This window comes from Chiloscyllium plagiosum, unplaced genomic scaffold, assembly GCF_037043375.1.
Source record: "Chiloscyllium plagiosum isolate Xiang-an unplaced genomic scaffold, Cpla_swu_hap1 HiC_scaffold_5, whole genome shotgun sequence".
NCBI lineage: Eukaryota > Metazoa > Chordata > Chondrichthyes > Orectolobiformes > Hemiscylliidae > Chiloscyllium > Chiloscyllium plagiosum.
This window is the reverse complement of record NW_028270143.1, coordinates 47,048,431-47,065,019: the sequence shown is the minus strand read 5'-3', so window position 1 is coordinate 47,065,019 and position 16,589 is coordinate 47,048,431. Positions and strand designations below refer to the sequence as shown.

The window sequence follows — 16,589 nt, the reverse complement described above, 5'->3', positions numbered from 1 at the left end:
CTCTTCAGACACTCTGCCTGCATTCCTGATGAAGGGCTTTTGCCCGAAACGTCGATTTTACTGCTTCTCGGATGCTGCCTGAACTGCTGTGCTTTTCCAGCACCACTAGTCCAGAACTATATTTAAGAAATGTTAGTTAATGTTCAATATATCATTCTTACTGATTTGTGTGTTCAAAATTTTGATTTGAGTATAAAAACATGCCCAAAAAGCAGAATCTAAAATAAGTCTTATCTTTGCTGAAAAAGGAAATATATTGTCAGGGCTTTTTGTCCTGCATTCGTTAGGGCAGATGCAAGAATGCCATATTTCGAAGGGAGCAAAATATCTGACATTCCCAAGTGTGCTAAGAATTACACTAGCAACCAAATTAAAATCCTCAGTCAGGTTCATAATGGTGGCTGATTTCCATAGAAGCTACCTGTAGACATTTGTGGGGTACATATTATGCATAATAAAAGGCCAAGGCATTACATGTTTTTGGTTTAATGAAAAGCATGGGTAAATAGTAGTTTCCTGATGCATTCTCCGTGGCAACCCAGAATAATTATAGGCTACTTGCCAACCAGTCAGCATCCTTTCTGCACTCTCCAAATGAGACTGGACATTTTTGCATCTGTTGTGATGAATACAAAATGAAAAGTTTAGAAATTTTCTTTTTCAGCACTTCTCAAGTTCTATACAGCCTAGTGTCTATTATCTTAATCCCTCAAATGAGGAATTTGTTAAGGTTTTTAAGCGAGATTGATATGTGCATTGAAATTTTGATTATTCACAGGATTGCCAATATGTTTTTCTCAAATATGATTTTAGTTTTCTTTTCCTGTATTGTAAATGTATATGTGCTGGAGTAAGTTGCGGCTGGATTTCACTGATGCACCTATCCATGACCTCAGTTGCCAGGTTCATGCCAAACCCAAAATCTGCCAAAAATGCTGATCTAATGAAAAATAGTCTTACTTGTTTTCTTCTTCCCTTTCTTCCATCCACAGACATCAGTGATAAGGGGAGTATCTCCGCTTGTTATAAACAGCCTTTGTAGCACTGACCTAAGTAGAAGTGTCAGTTTTAAAATCCATAGAGGTCCAACCTGTTTAACGAAAGGCTTTTCTGATACGTTGAATATAAAGCACGAAGTTTTCTCATTAGCATTGTGAGAAAACTTTTAAGGTACCAGAATAGATTACCTTGCTGGCAAAAATAAAGCATGAAGGAAAAATGACTGCAGAAGCTTACTGGTGATCAGAGGCAACACATTCAAAATACTGTAGTAATCAGCGGTAATTCCAAGACTTTTGATTTCATGACTGCTTTTATTATCTATGTAGCTGGGGCAAATGTAGGTAGCATCTCTTCCAATGCGACAAATGATGGAGATTTCAAAAAGTTAATTGTTCAGAGAGAATAGGGAATAGAGAGAATAGTGGGAGGTTATGGCCTAGTGGTATTATCATGAGACAATTAATCCAGAGACCCTGGGGACCTGGGTTCAAATCCCGCCATGGTAAGTAGTGGAATTTGAATTCAATAAAAATCTGTAACTGGGAGACTAGTGAGGACCGTGAATCCACTGCAGGGGGACATCCCATCAAGTTCACTAATTCCCTTCAGAGAAGGAAACTGATGTCCTTATCTGATCTGGGCCTTATGTGTCTTCTGAGCAGTTAAGTATAGGCAGTAAATGCTGGCCTAGCGAGCAACAACCACATCCCATGAATGAATAAGTTTTAAAAAAAATGAAGCAATAGCTGGGATTTTCCACTTGTGTTTAAAATAGCTTAAGTGGCATCCATGGTGAGTTTGCTGTTCAGCTCATTTCATACATTTTGATTTAAGCAGTGAATCGTGAGGATGGCAGTTGAAAGTCCTTACCCATTCATGTGTTCTGGGGCCACAGATTTTGATGCAATATTTAAAGGACATCTGGGCACCCTTTCACATGATGTGAGTCAGAAACTCCAGAAGAGACAGTGGTCTTCATCGATGCCTCACTGAACACACAGTTCCAAACTGTCGAGGCCACAGAAGAGTCCCTTCCTTATTAGGTGAATCAATCCCTTCCATGAGAATCAGCTGACTTGGACACATCACATAGTGAGTCAGTACCTTGAGTGGACATAAACGCTTAAATGATGGGTAGTGTGGGAAACTACGAATGGTCTCCTGCACTATGAAGGCTTAAGTGCTACCGAACTCTCACTGCAACCTCACATGGGCTATCACTCAGTCTAACTCTACAACTATGTAACTGTATCACAGAGGTGTTTTGACATCACGATTACATGCAAAATGTTCACTGAATAGCTCACATGTACATATGCTGACAGGTTTGGTACTATGCTTTCTCCTTACTGTGGAAAATCTACCTCCCTGGCAGCGTTGTGCATTCTCATCAAATGCTCATGCACACATTCCCATCACACTCAACCTTTCTGTTTCTCATTGATGGAAAGCTGATGCTAAACAGGAAAGAAAGACCCAGACAAGTGGCAGGCTTCCTGGTCTTTGTATCCTCATCAGTCTTGAAGAAGATCAATACGAGTTGACTAGTGAAGACCTAAATTGGAGAGATTGGGATGGTAGAAGCTAGTGAGTAACACCTGTTGTCTGCTTTTATAAGAAGTGCGGCTGCACTCAGACATTGTTCTTCTTTGGTAATTGGGTTTCTTCACCAAATAATTCTCTATTCTCTTCCACAGATACATGCAATCAACAAATAGCAAATCACAAGAAACCTCAGAGGTTTTCCAGCCTCAGCATCTCTGAGGGTGAAGCCTTTGACACCTGAGAGTATACATCAACAAAGCACTCACCTGCACTCTCTCTCAGCACAGAGACAATTATCTTGATGGATACATTAGTTAGATTCAGGGACATCATCTGATGAACAGATCACTAACTTACCTGCAGCTATTGGAGAAGGAAACATCCAAGCTCTCTGACACTTGGACTGTCAGAGACCAGGCACCTGCTCAGTCCTGTGCAGAACACATGCCTATCTAGTCATATTCCACGTGCAGAGACAGGCTATGATGCCAGAGGCCCTCACTGGACTGGAACAAATAACAGAGGAGTACATTGGTCTTTTAACTGCTATGGTATGTGTTCAGTCTCTTCGGCTGGGTGAGAGGGAGCCTTTGACCTCACTCCAGGGTCGCTTCTGAAGGAGACAGTGTGGTGCTATCAGGTAGAAAGAATGACAGACAGAACTTGCTGAAGATTACAGACCAATCTACCTCTCCTATGCTAGTGACTCCATTACCTATAACCAATCAGGGGAGGATGGTGCACCTCTATCTATGCAGGACTGTGAGATCAGCCTGAGGCCTCTAAATGCTGAGGCCAGGAGGACACCCACTAAGTCATCGCAACTACAAGATTGTGCCAGTCAGCAGGCTCTATCTGCCTGTGAAGGTACAGCAAACAACTGACTCTTTCATTGATGCCAGACACTCTTTCTGAATGTAATGTTTTACACCATCAGACAAGTCCTGGCATCTGAATCATGAATCTCATTTTCAAGAACCCTAGGGCTAGCTTTATAATGGTACTGTGGAAGTATGTGTAGTGTTGGATTTCTTGTCAGCATCAAGCTGTAGATTCCTGACAAATGTCCTGAGTCAGGCTTTGAGGGTATAGCCTTTGTCATCATTTATCCAGTCCAGTGTGCGTTGAGGGGATGCAGGCACCTATGGATTTTCTGGAATGTTAGCATCTTAACTGTTCCTGGGATAACACTTTCTGGCTGGTGTGGTCACAGATGATCTGCTGGTCCATGAAGTGGAAGCCTTTCTATACATGAAGACAACTGACTGCTGATAGGGTGCTCCGAGGGCTTTGTGGAAACAATCAATTGTACCCTCTGGCTATGGAAATCATGCAATGGCAGTAAAGCTGTCACTGCCCTAGCTGCCTGACTTGCAGCATCTGAGGGAAAATTAATTAATGAATGAGCCTGAACAAACAGAGCATCAGTGGTTTCTGAAATACATTTATGAGTGAATATCTTTGAGCTTCTGCAGACTTAGTGACCCCCTAAAATGTTCCTCTCAAACAGAAATTTACTATGTCTCTTTGGCACCCTCTTGTTGCAATCTATTTCACCTGTCTCTATTCTTGCCTCATTGATTCAGCTCTTCCAATTTATTTATTTTTACTCTGGATTGACCATTGTCCTTTTCTATCATTATACTAAAGCTTATGTTACAATGATTAATGTCTCTTAAATGTCTACATTCTGGTTATTAAAATACTGAATTATAACTATTCTATAATGTTTGCATGGCTCCATTTCCCTGCAGATTTGATAATCTGCATACTTGCCACTAGTTAATGGTTTATAGATCATACCAAGCAATGTAATTGTACTGTTTTTGTTTCTTTGCTCTTGCTGATTGATTCTGTCCTTGAATCCTCCTGGGCATGCTCTTTCTACAACACTGTGGTGCTCTTCTTAACCACCACCAGCACCCCTCTCTTGCCTTTTCTGAACATCTTATGTTCAGGAAATCTTCACACCCAGTCTCACCCTTCATTGATCCAGGTATCTATTATTACCACAACATCATATTTCCTCATTGCTCTCTGCATTTGTAATTCCTCAGTCTTATTTACTGCACCCTAAGCATTCACAATTGTCTATTAACCTTGAATAACTGACTTCACCAATTGACTTTGTATTCTCCATATTAGTGTTATTCATCTCTCCAAGTATTATATGTACGCGTACACTTCTCAAATATTCTTTCCTGATTTCCACTCCCTGCCATGTCAGTTTAAAGTGCTTCCAACAACACCAGCAAACTTCTCTCAAGGACACCTCTGTGCTGTTAATGTGTATGGGGCATGAGTAACATCCTGCCTAAAGTAAATAATGAGTTCCTTGGTTTTCCGGCATTGAGAGCGAGGTTGTTCTCAGTGCACCATTTTTCCAGGTCTTCCACATCCCATCTGTAATCTGTTTCGTTGCCATCTGAGATTCGACCGACTATGGTGCTGTCATCAATAAACTTATAAATGGCATTAGTCTGGTATTTGGCGACGCAGTCATGGGTATACAGTGAGTACAGTATGGGACTGAGTACGCATTACTGGGGGCCTCCAGTGTTGAGTGTTAATGTTGATGAAATATTGTTCCCAGTCTTCACTGATTGTGGCCTGTGGGTCAGGAAATTGATGATCCAGTTGCAGAGAGTGAGGTTTAGTCTGAGATCACTATGTTTAGTAATCAGTCTCGAGGGGATAATAGTGTTGAAGGCCGAACTGTAGTTAATGAGTAGGATTCTTACGTAGCTGTTCTTGGTGTCAAGATGTTCTAGGGAGGAGTGAAGGGCAAGTGATATAGCATCTGACAGGGATCTGTTGGACCGATAGGCGAATTGGAGTGGGTCAAGCGTAGTGGGGAGGCTAGAGTTGATTAATGTCATGACCAGCCTTTTAAAACACTTTATGACCACCGAAGTTAGGGTCACTGGGCGGTAGTCATTGACATGCTGCATGAGGCTTCTTAGGCACAGGGATGATGTTGGCTCTCTTGAAACAGGTAGGGAGAGTGGCCTGCTGCAGGGAGAGGTTGAAGATGTCCAAGAAGACCTCTACCAGTTGATCTGCGTATGCTCTGAGTGCACGGCCTAGTACTCCATCTGGTTCCATTGCTTTCCTTGGATTCACGCGAAGGAAAGCTGATCTGACCTCTGATGCAGCGACTGTTGGGATAGGTTCATCAGGACTTGTCGGAATAGGTGTTATCTCTCCGCCAAAATTCTGCTCAAAGCAAGCATAGAAGGCATTGAGATGATCTGGGAGGGATATGTCATCGTCTGCTATTTTGCACTGTCTCTTTTTAGAACCTGTGATGTCATTCAGTCCTTGCCACAGTCGCCGGATATCTGTCTGGGTCTCTAGTTTGGATCAGTATTGGTCCTTGGCTTTCTTAATGGCTCTGCAAAGGTCATGCTTGGATTCCTTATGTTTGAGTGGGTCTCCTGATCTGAAGGCCTCATGCCTGGTTTTTAGCAGGTTTTGTATGTCCTGATTCATCCAAGGTTTCCTGTTGGGGAACACCCGGATTGACTTCCTCGGTATACAGTCCTCCACACGCTTGTTGATAAAGTCTGTGACGGTGGTGGCATACTCGTCCAAGATACCTGCGGACTGTTTGAATATGGCCCAATCAGCCGATTCCAGCCAGCACCGGAGTTGATCCTCTTCCTCTGGACCAGCACTGGACCTGTATCCACGAAGGTGTCTCCTGCTTGACTTTTTGCTTGCAAGCCGGGAGAAGAAGCACGGCATGGAGTAGTCATCCACAACAAGTTTTCTTGGACTCTTTATGTAGACAGACTGGTTACAAAGGCCCAACACATCTCTTCTTCCTCAGACAGCTGCGGAAATTTGGCATAATAGCACATACCCTTGCCAATTTTTATAGGTGCACCATTGGGAGCATTCTGTCTGGATGCATCACTACCTTGTATGGCGACTGTACCATTCGAGATCGGAGATGGTTATAGAGAGTGATGAACTCAGCCTGGATAATCATAAAGGCCAACCTCCCATCTATAGAATCCATCTATCAGGCCTGCTGTCAAGGAAAGGCCACCAGCATTCTTAAAGCTCCATCCCACCCTGGCAATGTTTTTCTACAACTTCTACCATCGGGGAGAAGGTACAGAAGCCTGAACACACTCACCAGCTAGTTCCGTAACAGTTTTTACCCTACTGTTGTCAGACTACTGAATGGATTCACAAACACTTAACATTCGCCTGTAACTATATTTTTGTTTTTGCCGCTGTTTACCTATTATTTACTATCTATGCTACTTAACTCTGTGATCTGCCAGTATTGTTCACAAGACAAAGCTTTTCACTGTGCCTCGGTACACATGACAATAAATTCAACAAGGAACTCCGTCCTGAATCTGTTAGCTGCAACCAGCCCATCTTGTACAACGTGTTCATTTTGCACAAATATGGTGATGAAACCCAGTATCGCATAGTCTATATATTACCTCTGTGCGGTGAGCCCACTTGTCCAGCATCAAATCCTAGATGAACCGCAATTTTTTGCAGCAATTTCATCTGTTTCTTTGGGCATTGTCCCAGGCAAAACAAGACTGTTTGAAGCCTCCAGGTGTCCTATGTAGCCCTGAGCTGAGCCTCCAATTCCATATCCTCTTCATTACGATCACTGCTTACTTCAATTTCTGTAACCTCACCTGCTGCTTCTGCTGAAACTGGACCATACATTTCAGATACATCCTTGACTTACTGTTTTCCTAATGTTCCTTCCTTCCTACATCCTCTGTAAACTCCTGGTGATCCTTATCTCTTCTTTTTTGTCGTCTATCCTACAGCCGTTTTGTTCGCTAACCTCGATTCCCAATTTAAAATTTTACTTTTCATGTTTAGTTCTTTCATGTCCTTGACTCTCTTAGCAACCTTCTGCAGCTATACAATCTCTCTTAGAAATCTCTGTTCTTAAACAGTCGCCTCAGGCGACTCTCTGTGTGGAGTTTGCACATTCTCCCCGTGTCTGCGTGGGTTTCCTCCGGGTGCTCCGGTTTCCTCCCACAATCCAAAAATGTGCAGGGGTTAGGTGAATTGGCCATGCTAAATTGCCCGTAGTGTTAGGTGAAGGGGTAAATGTAGGAGAATGGGTCTGGGTGGGTTACGCTTCGGCGGGTCGGTGTGGACTTGTTGGGCCGAAGGGCCTGTTTCCACACTGTAAGTAATCTAATCTAATCTAAACTTCACATCTTTCATCTCACCATTAGAAGGCATGCCTTAAACTGCCAAGACTGATGTTTTAGAATTCCATCTTCAAACACTTCCTTCTCTTTCTTTAAGTCCTCCCTTTAAAACTCATCTGCTTAGCCAAACACTTTGAAAATCGTTCTTTGACTTTGCCCATTTTTGCATGATTATTCCTCTGAACTGTTTTGCTGATTCTGTTTCGGTGTTAACTTGCATTTACAAAATCCTTTTATTGTTATTCATATTGGTATTTTCACAACATTTCATTGAAAAGAATATAATGGTAAACATTTCCTCTAATAATCATCTTATAATCCTGTGATTTGATTCCTTAAGTGATAGATGCTATTACTGACGGTGGTTGAGATAAGAAAAATTGCATAACAGTCTTTGATGTCATTTTTAAGTGTTACTGAAAACCTGGTTAACAAACAAAGCTGCTCTGTATGTTAAAAGATGAGTAGAGGCCATTCAACTGCATGACTTCTGGCTTTAAAAAAAAACAGAATTGTTGATAAATCTCATGTTCAAGTTGATCCTACTTTTTCCAGGGTGAAGCCCAAATATATAAGAACCAAAGTATAATATCTACAATCACATAAGATGCCATATTTCATTACATCAGTAAAATGTTAAACTTATCATATTTAGTTCTGTGTTTACTTGCCAAATGCAGCAGGAAGAATTTATATTAATTTTAAGTTCAGGTAGCAGTAATTCACAGATCAGATCAGACTACAATAATAAATAATGCATATACAAACAAGATACAGGTACAAGGATAATCTTCCAGAGCAAACTTTAAATTGATTTAATTTAATTTAAAATAATCCATGTCTTGGGTGCTCATTCATCAACATGTGTGGTCATGGGAAGAACGGAGAAGATTGAGGTCTTTCCTATTGGGCACTTACAAATGCTGATTCAGCACAATTCTCCTGTCTCGAAGCTTAGATTAAGGGCTAGAAGCTATCAGCCTGACTTTCCTATCCCACAATCATTCTTTTACCTTTTCCCAAGCAGCATTGTTTATATTTGTTTATGGAATGTGGGTGTCACTGGCTAGGTCAGCATTTAGTCCCTATTTGTAACTGCCCTGAAGAAGGTGAGGATGACTTCTTGAACTGCTGCACCCCACTATTACAGGGCATAGTGTAATCAACAGTGCTGTTAGGAAGGGACTTCCTTGACTTTGACCCAATGACAGTGAAGGAATAGTCATATAGTTACAAATTAGGATGGTGTGTGACCTGGGGGGGATCTTGCAGTTGATGATCCTGTATGCATCCACAGCCTTTGTCTAAGTATTAAAGGTTGTGGGTTTGGAAGGTGGATTTGGAGGAACTTTGATGAATTAGTACAGTGCATCTTGTTGGTACATATGTTTGCTACCTTGGATCAGTGGTGAAGAGAGTGAATGTTCAAGGGTATGGATGGCACGTAGAGAGAATTCTGTCGAACTCCTGAACTGTGCCTTATTGCTGACTCAGTTGTGGATCAGTGGATGCTACTACTTCCTTTTTGGGGTGAGAAGAAAGAAAAAGATAAACAATCAGTCATATTTTCATGGAACTTTTAAAATGGTCGACATGGTGGAACTGAAAGTTCCACCTCTGTTTCCAATTCATATTTTTGCCTGTAAAGGAACTTTGGTATCTGGACATGACTTTCACATGAGGGAGACTTGAACTTTGTAGGACCATTTGAACTCTGGTGCTGAGTTCAAAAATATTTTATATTTGTTGTGGCAGAGCCTTATCCCAGAGCCACAAATTTATGGAGGAGACCTGAATAGTCATGAAGGGCAGGTAAGTATGAAGAATGGTCAAGATATCAAGTTATTTTAATAACCAATCCTTTAAAAAAATCTAAATACAGCTTGCCTGTATCAGTGTTGAAAAGGTTTGTTCTTCCAGTTTTAGTAGCTGTTTGTTGCCATTACCCCAAGGTAAGTTCTGTCCCAATAATTGTCTGGTGTGGATGCTGCTTCCGCCTTGACCGTATGTATTATTTTAAAACTGATTTTAAAGTTGTGTCAGCCAAGTTGAGTTTTAGTTGAAACAACCATGTTTGAAGTAAAAATATTTTCGTATCAAAGTCAATCTTAACTTCATCTTTTTACTGAAAACATTAGTCTCAAAAACCTGACTTTGCATAAATATATTTAATCCCTTTGATGTTCCTCAAGTCCCATGCCCAGAACTGAGCACTGTACTCCAGATGCAATGTTACTGAATTGCTGACAACTGTAGATAGATGATAAATGTCCAATCTTTATCCCACTCAGTTTGGAACTGGTCATAGTCTACTTCATGTTTTACGAAATTAACAGAAATGCTGATATTTGTAAGTTGTATCAAGTTCCCAAAACCTCTCAAACAAAAGCAAAATACTGCAGATGCCAGAGATGTGAAACAAAAACAAAGTGCTGAAGAAATATAGCAGAACTGACAAAGTGTGGAGAAAGAAAAACAGAATTAACTTTTCAAGTCTCATGACTTCTTCAGAACTGAAATGTAACTCGAAATGTTAACTCTGTTTTTCTCTACACAGGTGCTGCTAGATTTGCTGGATTTCTCTAACACTTTCTGTGTTTATCCCAGAAACTTCAACTGAGATCAAGATTTCAGGAAAGAACTCCCATACTCTGCAAATAACTGCAGAATTTCTCAGTGCAAAGGCCATATTCTAGTCCATAAGTCACAATTAATTAGGAAGGAAGTACAGCACTTTATCAAGAAAGCTATTGTTTATTACAAAAGGAATTGAACGTAAGGAGAAGAATGTTATGCTTCAGTTATATAGGGTCAGCTCACATCTCAAATATTATGTGTAGTTCTCATCTCATTAAGGAAGGATATAGATGAGTTTGAGCCATTTCAGAAAATGTTAGCTCGATTAATTTTGGAATGAGTTGGATGTCTGATGAGGATAAGTTGGACAGGCTGGGCTTGTTACCATGGAGTTTGGAAGAGTAATGGTTAGACCATAAGATCATAGGCTATTCGACCCATCGAGTCTGCTTCACCATTCAATCATGGCTGATAAGTGTCTCAACCTCATTCTCCTGCCTTCTCCCTGTTATCTTTTATCCCCAAAACAATCAAGAACTTATCTATCTCTATCTTAAATATACTCAAAGACCTGGTCTCCACAGTCTTCTGTGGCAGTGATTTCCATAGATTCACCACTCTGACTGAAGAAGTTTCTCCTCATCTCTGTTCTAAGGAGTCTTTTGTTTTACTCTTAAGGCTGTGCCCTCGGGTCTTAGTCTCTTCTGCTAATGGAAACATCTTCCTAATGTCCAGTCTATCTAGGCCACTTAGTATTCTGTAAGCTTCAATTATATTCCCCCACCCCACTAAATCCTTTTAAACTCCATCGAGTATAGACTCAGAGTCCTCAAACATTCCTTATATGTTAAACCTTTCATTTGTGGGATCATTCTCATGAACCTCCTCTGCATTCACTCCAGAGCCAGTACATCCTTCCGAGGTATGGGACCTGAAATTGCTCACAATACTCTACATGTGGTCTGACCAGAGATTTATAAAACCTAAGAAGTACATCCCTGCTTTAATATTCTAGTCCTCTCAAAATAAATGCCAACATTGCATTTGTCTTCCTAACTGTTGACTAAACCTGTAAGTTAACCTTAAGAGAATCCAGGAGTAGAACTCCCAAGTTCCTTTGTACTTTAGATTTCTGAATTTTCTCCCCATTTAGAAAATTATCTATGCCTTTATTTTTCCTATGAAAGTGCATAACCTCTCACTTTTCCATATTATATTCCATCTGCCACTTTTCTGCCCACTCGACTGACCTGTCTAAATCCTTCTGCAGCCTCCCCGTCTCCTCAATATTATTTGTCTCTCCTCCTATCTTTGCATCATCTGCAAACTTAGCCAGAATGCCATCAGTTCCTTCATCTACGTTGTTAATATATAAAGTGAAATGTTGTGGTCTCAACACTGACCCTACTAGCCACCAGCTGCCATCCTGCGAAAGGATTCTTTCATCCCCACTCTCTGCTTTCTGCTAAACAGCTAATCTTCTATCCATGCTAGTACCTTGCCTCTAATAGCATAGGCTGTTATCTTACTCAGCAGTCTCCTGTGTGGCACCTTGTCAAAGGCCTCTGGAAGTCCAAGTAGATCACATACATTGGCTCTCCTTTGTCTAACCTGCTCATTACCTCCTCAAAAGAATTCTCTAACAGATTTATCAAACATGACTTCCCCTTGATGAAACCATGCTGACTTTACCTTATTTTATCATGCACTTCCAAGTATTCAGAAATCTCATCCTTCACAACGGACTCCAAAATTTTATCAATGGCCCAAGGCCAGGCTAATTGGCCTGTAATTTCCATCTTTTGCCTCACTCCCTTCTTAAACAGGAGGGTTACATTTCTGTCCTCTGGGACCCTCCCTGACTCCAGTGATTCCTGAAAGATAACCACCAACACTCCTCTATCTCTTCAGGTATCTCCTTCAGAGCTCTGGAATGTAGTCCATCTGGTCCAGGTGATTTATTCACCTTCAGACTTACATTTTTCTAGCATACGCCATGGCCACCAAACTCACCTCTGCCTCCCGCCTCTCTTGAAGTTTTGGGATGTTATTCATGTCTTCCACTGTGAAGATTGATGCAAAGTACTTGTTCAGTCCCTCTGCCATTTGTTTGTTTCACATTACTCCTGGATTGATGACTTGATTGATGTGTATAAGATTCTGAATAGTCTTGACGGGGTGAACATGGCAAGAACGTTTTGTCTTGTGGGCCATTCTAAAACTAGGGTGCTTTGCTCTAAAATTAGGGGTCACTCTTTCAGAATAGAGAATGTTTTTGAGAGTTTGGAACTCTTTGACTCAGAAGACACCAGAAACAGAATCACTTTTTTTTAAGAGAGAAATGATTGATTCTTAGAGAATCGAATATTATTCTTTACAAAAGAGAAGAAAGAACAATCCCTCTGAGGAATAGTATTTTTTGGAAGGTCCTTCAGAGGAAAAAACATAGTGTTATAACAGGCAAACTGCTAAATTCCTTACAAAAATGATAACTGCCTTTTCAGTTGGTGACTCACAGAAAAAAGTAGTTTTCTACAAATAAAAGTTGTGATTGAAATTCCATTGTGCAAAAAATGAAATCTTCCATACACTATTTGTGCAAATTCAATTCATGAGTATATGAAATGAAAAATACCATGTTTCAAAGGCATATTGCACAAGTACATTTGAGCTTATTTAAACTAAAAAGGAATGCTATGTTCTCATCAGGCCTTACATACTCATTATTTTGTAAATTTTCAAAATTGATGTTTTGCATTGAATGATTTTTTCTACGTTTGCGAAAATACATACATCATAACCTGAGATTTATCTTCTGTTTCTTTCTTTAACTCTTGAACAGTCTATTTTATGTACAAATCCATTTCAGTTGTTGTAATTAATTACGTGATAACTAGAAGGAAAGTGCTGCATTTATTCAATGCAATTTGCCAAAATTGTGTTGTAGCTATAATAATTATAGTTTTCTTTATTTCCTTTTTGAAATATTACTAAGACCTGAAATTAAAATAATACATTTCAGATTAAGACTAAGTATTTTACACTAAAATGATATTTGATTGTTGTGCACATCGAGACACAAAGCTAAACAAATGTACATTTTGTTTCCATCCTAAAGCCTGTCTTTTATAAACTCTAAGAATTTTATATATGCTAACTTAAGTATTCATATTTGCAAAAATATAATTTGATGTTAAGACAGGGGAATATGCCACTGATGAGGAGGATGACGAAATGGGCTCAGTTCTCACTGGTGGTGAAATGGCGATTGAAGTGTTTGACCTGCCTGAAACCGATGATATGCTTTCTCCTACAGAGGTGGACGCCAACAAGATTGCTCACAAATTCAAAGAGGTAACCAGGAATATGTTTGTATAGCCAGCCAGTCAAAAGGTAGTCAAACATGAGGAAAATCAACAAAGCAGAATTAAATTAAAACTTTTGATGTAGTTATTTTAATGAATAAATATGAATGTTTTTTAAAAGTACTTCCAAAAATTTTTTTAAGTAATTTCATCAGAGGCTTGTTGTATACAATCCCTCTGGATGTACATATGTGCAGAAAATAATCAACTTTATCTAATAAGCAAAGGTTTGAATATCAATAAACATTTTGTGTCACAGATTAGAAACAAGTGTACATGAATGTATATTATGTCCTTTGTTTTATTGTCTTTCCTTTTTAATTATTTATTGTAAGGACCAGTACTACCTTTATGTTGCTTTGCAAGAAATTATTTATACTTTATATCACCTGTGAAGTGTTAATTTGTATTTCAGTAACTGCAGAGAATTATATAATAATTATGCATTACCTTTTACCTTTTCCTGTTGAAACTTACTCTGAAAACATGCATATCTGCATGGAATATCTTTTTTAGTTGTATAACCATAAACTGTGGTTGCACTTTGGAATTTGCCTAAAATGCCTCTGGGTTACCCTCCCAAGATTATATTTAATATGTAAAAAAACACCAATACAGATGGTTTCAGTATTGGATTCTCAGCCCCTAAACTTCCAGGACAAATACTAAACCTCTCCAAGTGGTCTTCCTCCTTTACTGTCTGAACAGGAGTGCAATTATTTAGAAGTGCCATGTGTTTCACATGAATTTATGCATTGCGAAAGTCAATCACACCAGATTAGTTAAAACTTATTGCTGCGATATCATTATCTTGTAAACATATATCACAGGTTTGGTAGAGTTGTTTACTTGAGAAATAGAAAGATATCAATCTCAAAGTTATTTTAAATTTACTTCACCAAATCAGTTTGGTCTTTTGGTTTATAGCTTGTAAAAATCAAGTAAAAGTAAGCTTTGCAGTCTACCACTTTGCTAGTATTTTGATTCCACTTTCAATTGCTCCATAAAGGATGTGGTGGAGTTTTATGCATTTAGCCATTGAAGGACTTCCTATTAAAGAGCACACAATATAGGTGACATGAAATCACCAGCACTTTGTTGCTGCAGTCTCAAAAGGTCCAAAGGAATTGAGAAGAGATTTTCCTGGATGTTTCACAGTTTGAAAGTTTTGTTATTGGATTGGAGAGCCTGCAGTGAGTTAAGCTTCCCCAGAAATGGGCGGAAGAGGGTAACTTCTCCAAATAAGCAGATGTGGGTGGTATTGGATCAGGATGTGAGCAGTAGAATGGCTCTCAGAACTGCAGCAAGAGAATTCAGGACTGCAGCAGTGTGTTAACAGAAGAGTGGCATAACACTTTCTGGTATCAAACTACACTCACCACAGCATCATCCTGCAGAATACTCCTCAAAACAATGCACTTTGCAGCTCCACTTATTCTATCTGCAGCCATGTCGCATTTCCATCTGAAGAGCCAACATTCCCATTTGTCCTCTTCATTGCACCCAGGTCTCACAGTTATCTTCTGTAAATGTTGTTGTTAAATCCTGTTTGCATAAATCATTATGAACACATGCATCTCTCTCTCCTCACTCTTGGGATCACACATTTTGACAAGAGGCAGAAACCTCGGTGTGAGCTTGTTTTGAAGGAAGGCTCTCCAAAGATGGCTGTCTTATTAGCCATTGTTAAAAATCACACAACACTAGGTTATAGTCCAACAGATTTATTTGGAAATACTAGCTTTCGGAATGCTGCTCCTTCATCTGGTAGCTAGTGGGGCAAGATCATAAGTCACAGACTTTATAGCACAAAATCATAGTGTCATGCAACTGATACGATACATTGAACAAACCTACATTGCTGTTAAGTCTAACTTGTCCAACCTCTCCGTTTAACTCAGCCCCTTGAGTCCTGGCATCATCCTTGTAATTTTTTTCTGCAAACTTTCCCGTTTAATAACATTCTCCCTATAGCAAGATGACCCAAACTGAACACAATACTCCCAAGTGCGGCCTCACCAACAACCTGTCCAACTGCAATATAACTTCCCAACTACAATACTCATGCCCTGACTGATGAAGGCCAGAATGCCAAAAGCCTGTCCATCTATGATCCACTTTCAGAGAACTATGCACCTGAACTCCAATGTCCCGCTGTTCCTACTACACTCCTTAAAGCCCTACTGTTCACCATGAAACTCTTAGCTTGATTTTATTTTCCAAAATGCAAGACCTCACACTTATCTATATGAAATTCTATTTGTCATTTCTCAGCCCACTTGCCCAACTGATCAAGGTACTGCTGCAATTTCTGATAACCTTTTTCACTGTCCACGATACTGCCTACTTTAGTGTCATCTGCAAACTGACTTATCATGTTTTGTACATTCTCATCCAAATCATTGATATAAGTAACAAATAGCAATGGGTCTAGCACTGACCCCTGAGGTACACTGACCCCTGAGATGACAAGCATCATTCCACTATTACCCTCTGCTTCCTACCATCATGCCAATTGTGTATCCAATTTCCAGCTTCCCCTGTTTTCCATGCAATCTAATCTTCCAGAGCAGCCGACCAATTGGAACCTTACCAGAGGTATTGTCTATGAGAAGATATAGCTTGACAATAGCCATGTATCTGAACATGGCTAAACACTTAAACTTTACTGATCAAAACTTGCCCCATTTGTCAGTTTCACTAAACAGGCACTTGTCACTGTGCATTGCCTCATTAATTCTAGTGAATTTCTGACATGTCAGGAAACAGGAGCCCTAGTTAGGACGTCTAGAATGGGGGTCAAGACAGTTCTTAATTGGCATCTTAACTATCTTAATTACTTTCACAACAGATCTAAGGAGCTTTACTTGATCTTGTTCAATTCCACCGTGCAGAA

At 39.9% G+C, this 16,589-nt stretch overlaps 1 protein-coding gene across 14 annotated transcripts in view; it reads left to right on the top strand.

Moving 5' to 3' along the window:
* The window catches only part of ppp1r9a (protein phosphatase 1, regulatory subunit 9A), a 360,829-nt gene that overhangs the window by 182,987 nt on the left and 161,253 nt on the right, over window positions 1-16,589 (top strand). For 12 of the 14 annotated variants that reach the window (XR_015757182.1, XR_006311674.2, XM_043689929.2 and 9 more), the window contains one exon: window positions 13,527-13,682. The exons of the other annotated variants lie outside the window; for them this stretch is intronic. Coding sequence is in view for 10 of the 12 variants with exons in the window: in XM_043689929.2 (XP_043545864.2) it covers window positions 13,527-13,682 (156 nt within the window). In the remaining 2 variants the exon portion in view is untranslated. The remainder of the gene's footprint in view (window positions 1-13,526; window positions 13,683-16,589) is intronic. 14 annotated transcript variants of the gene reach the window in all.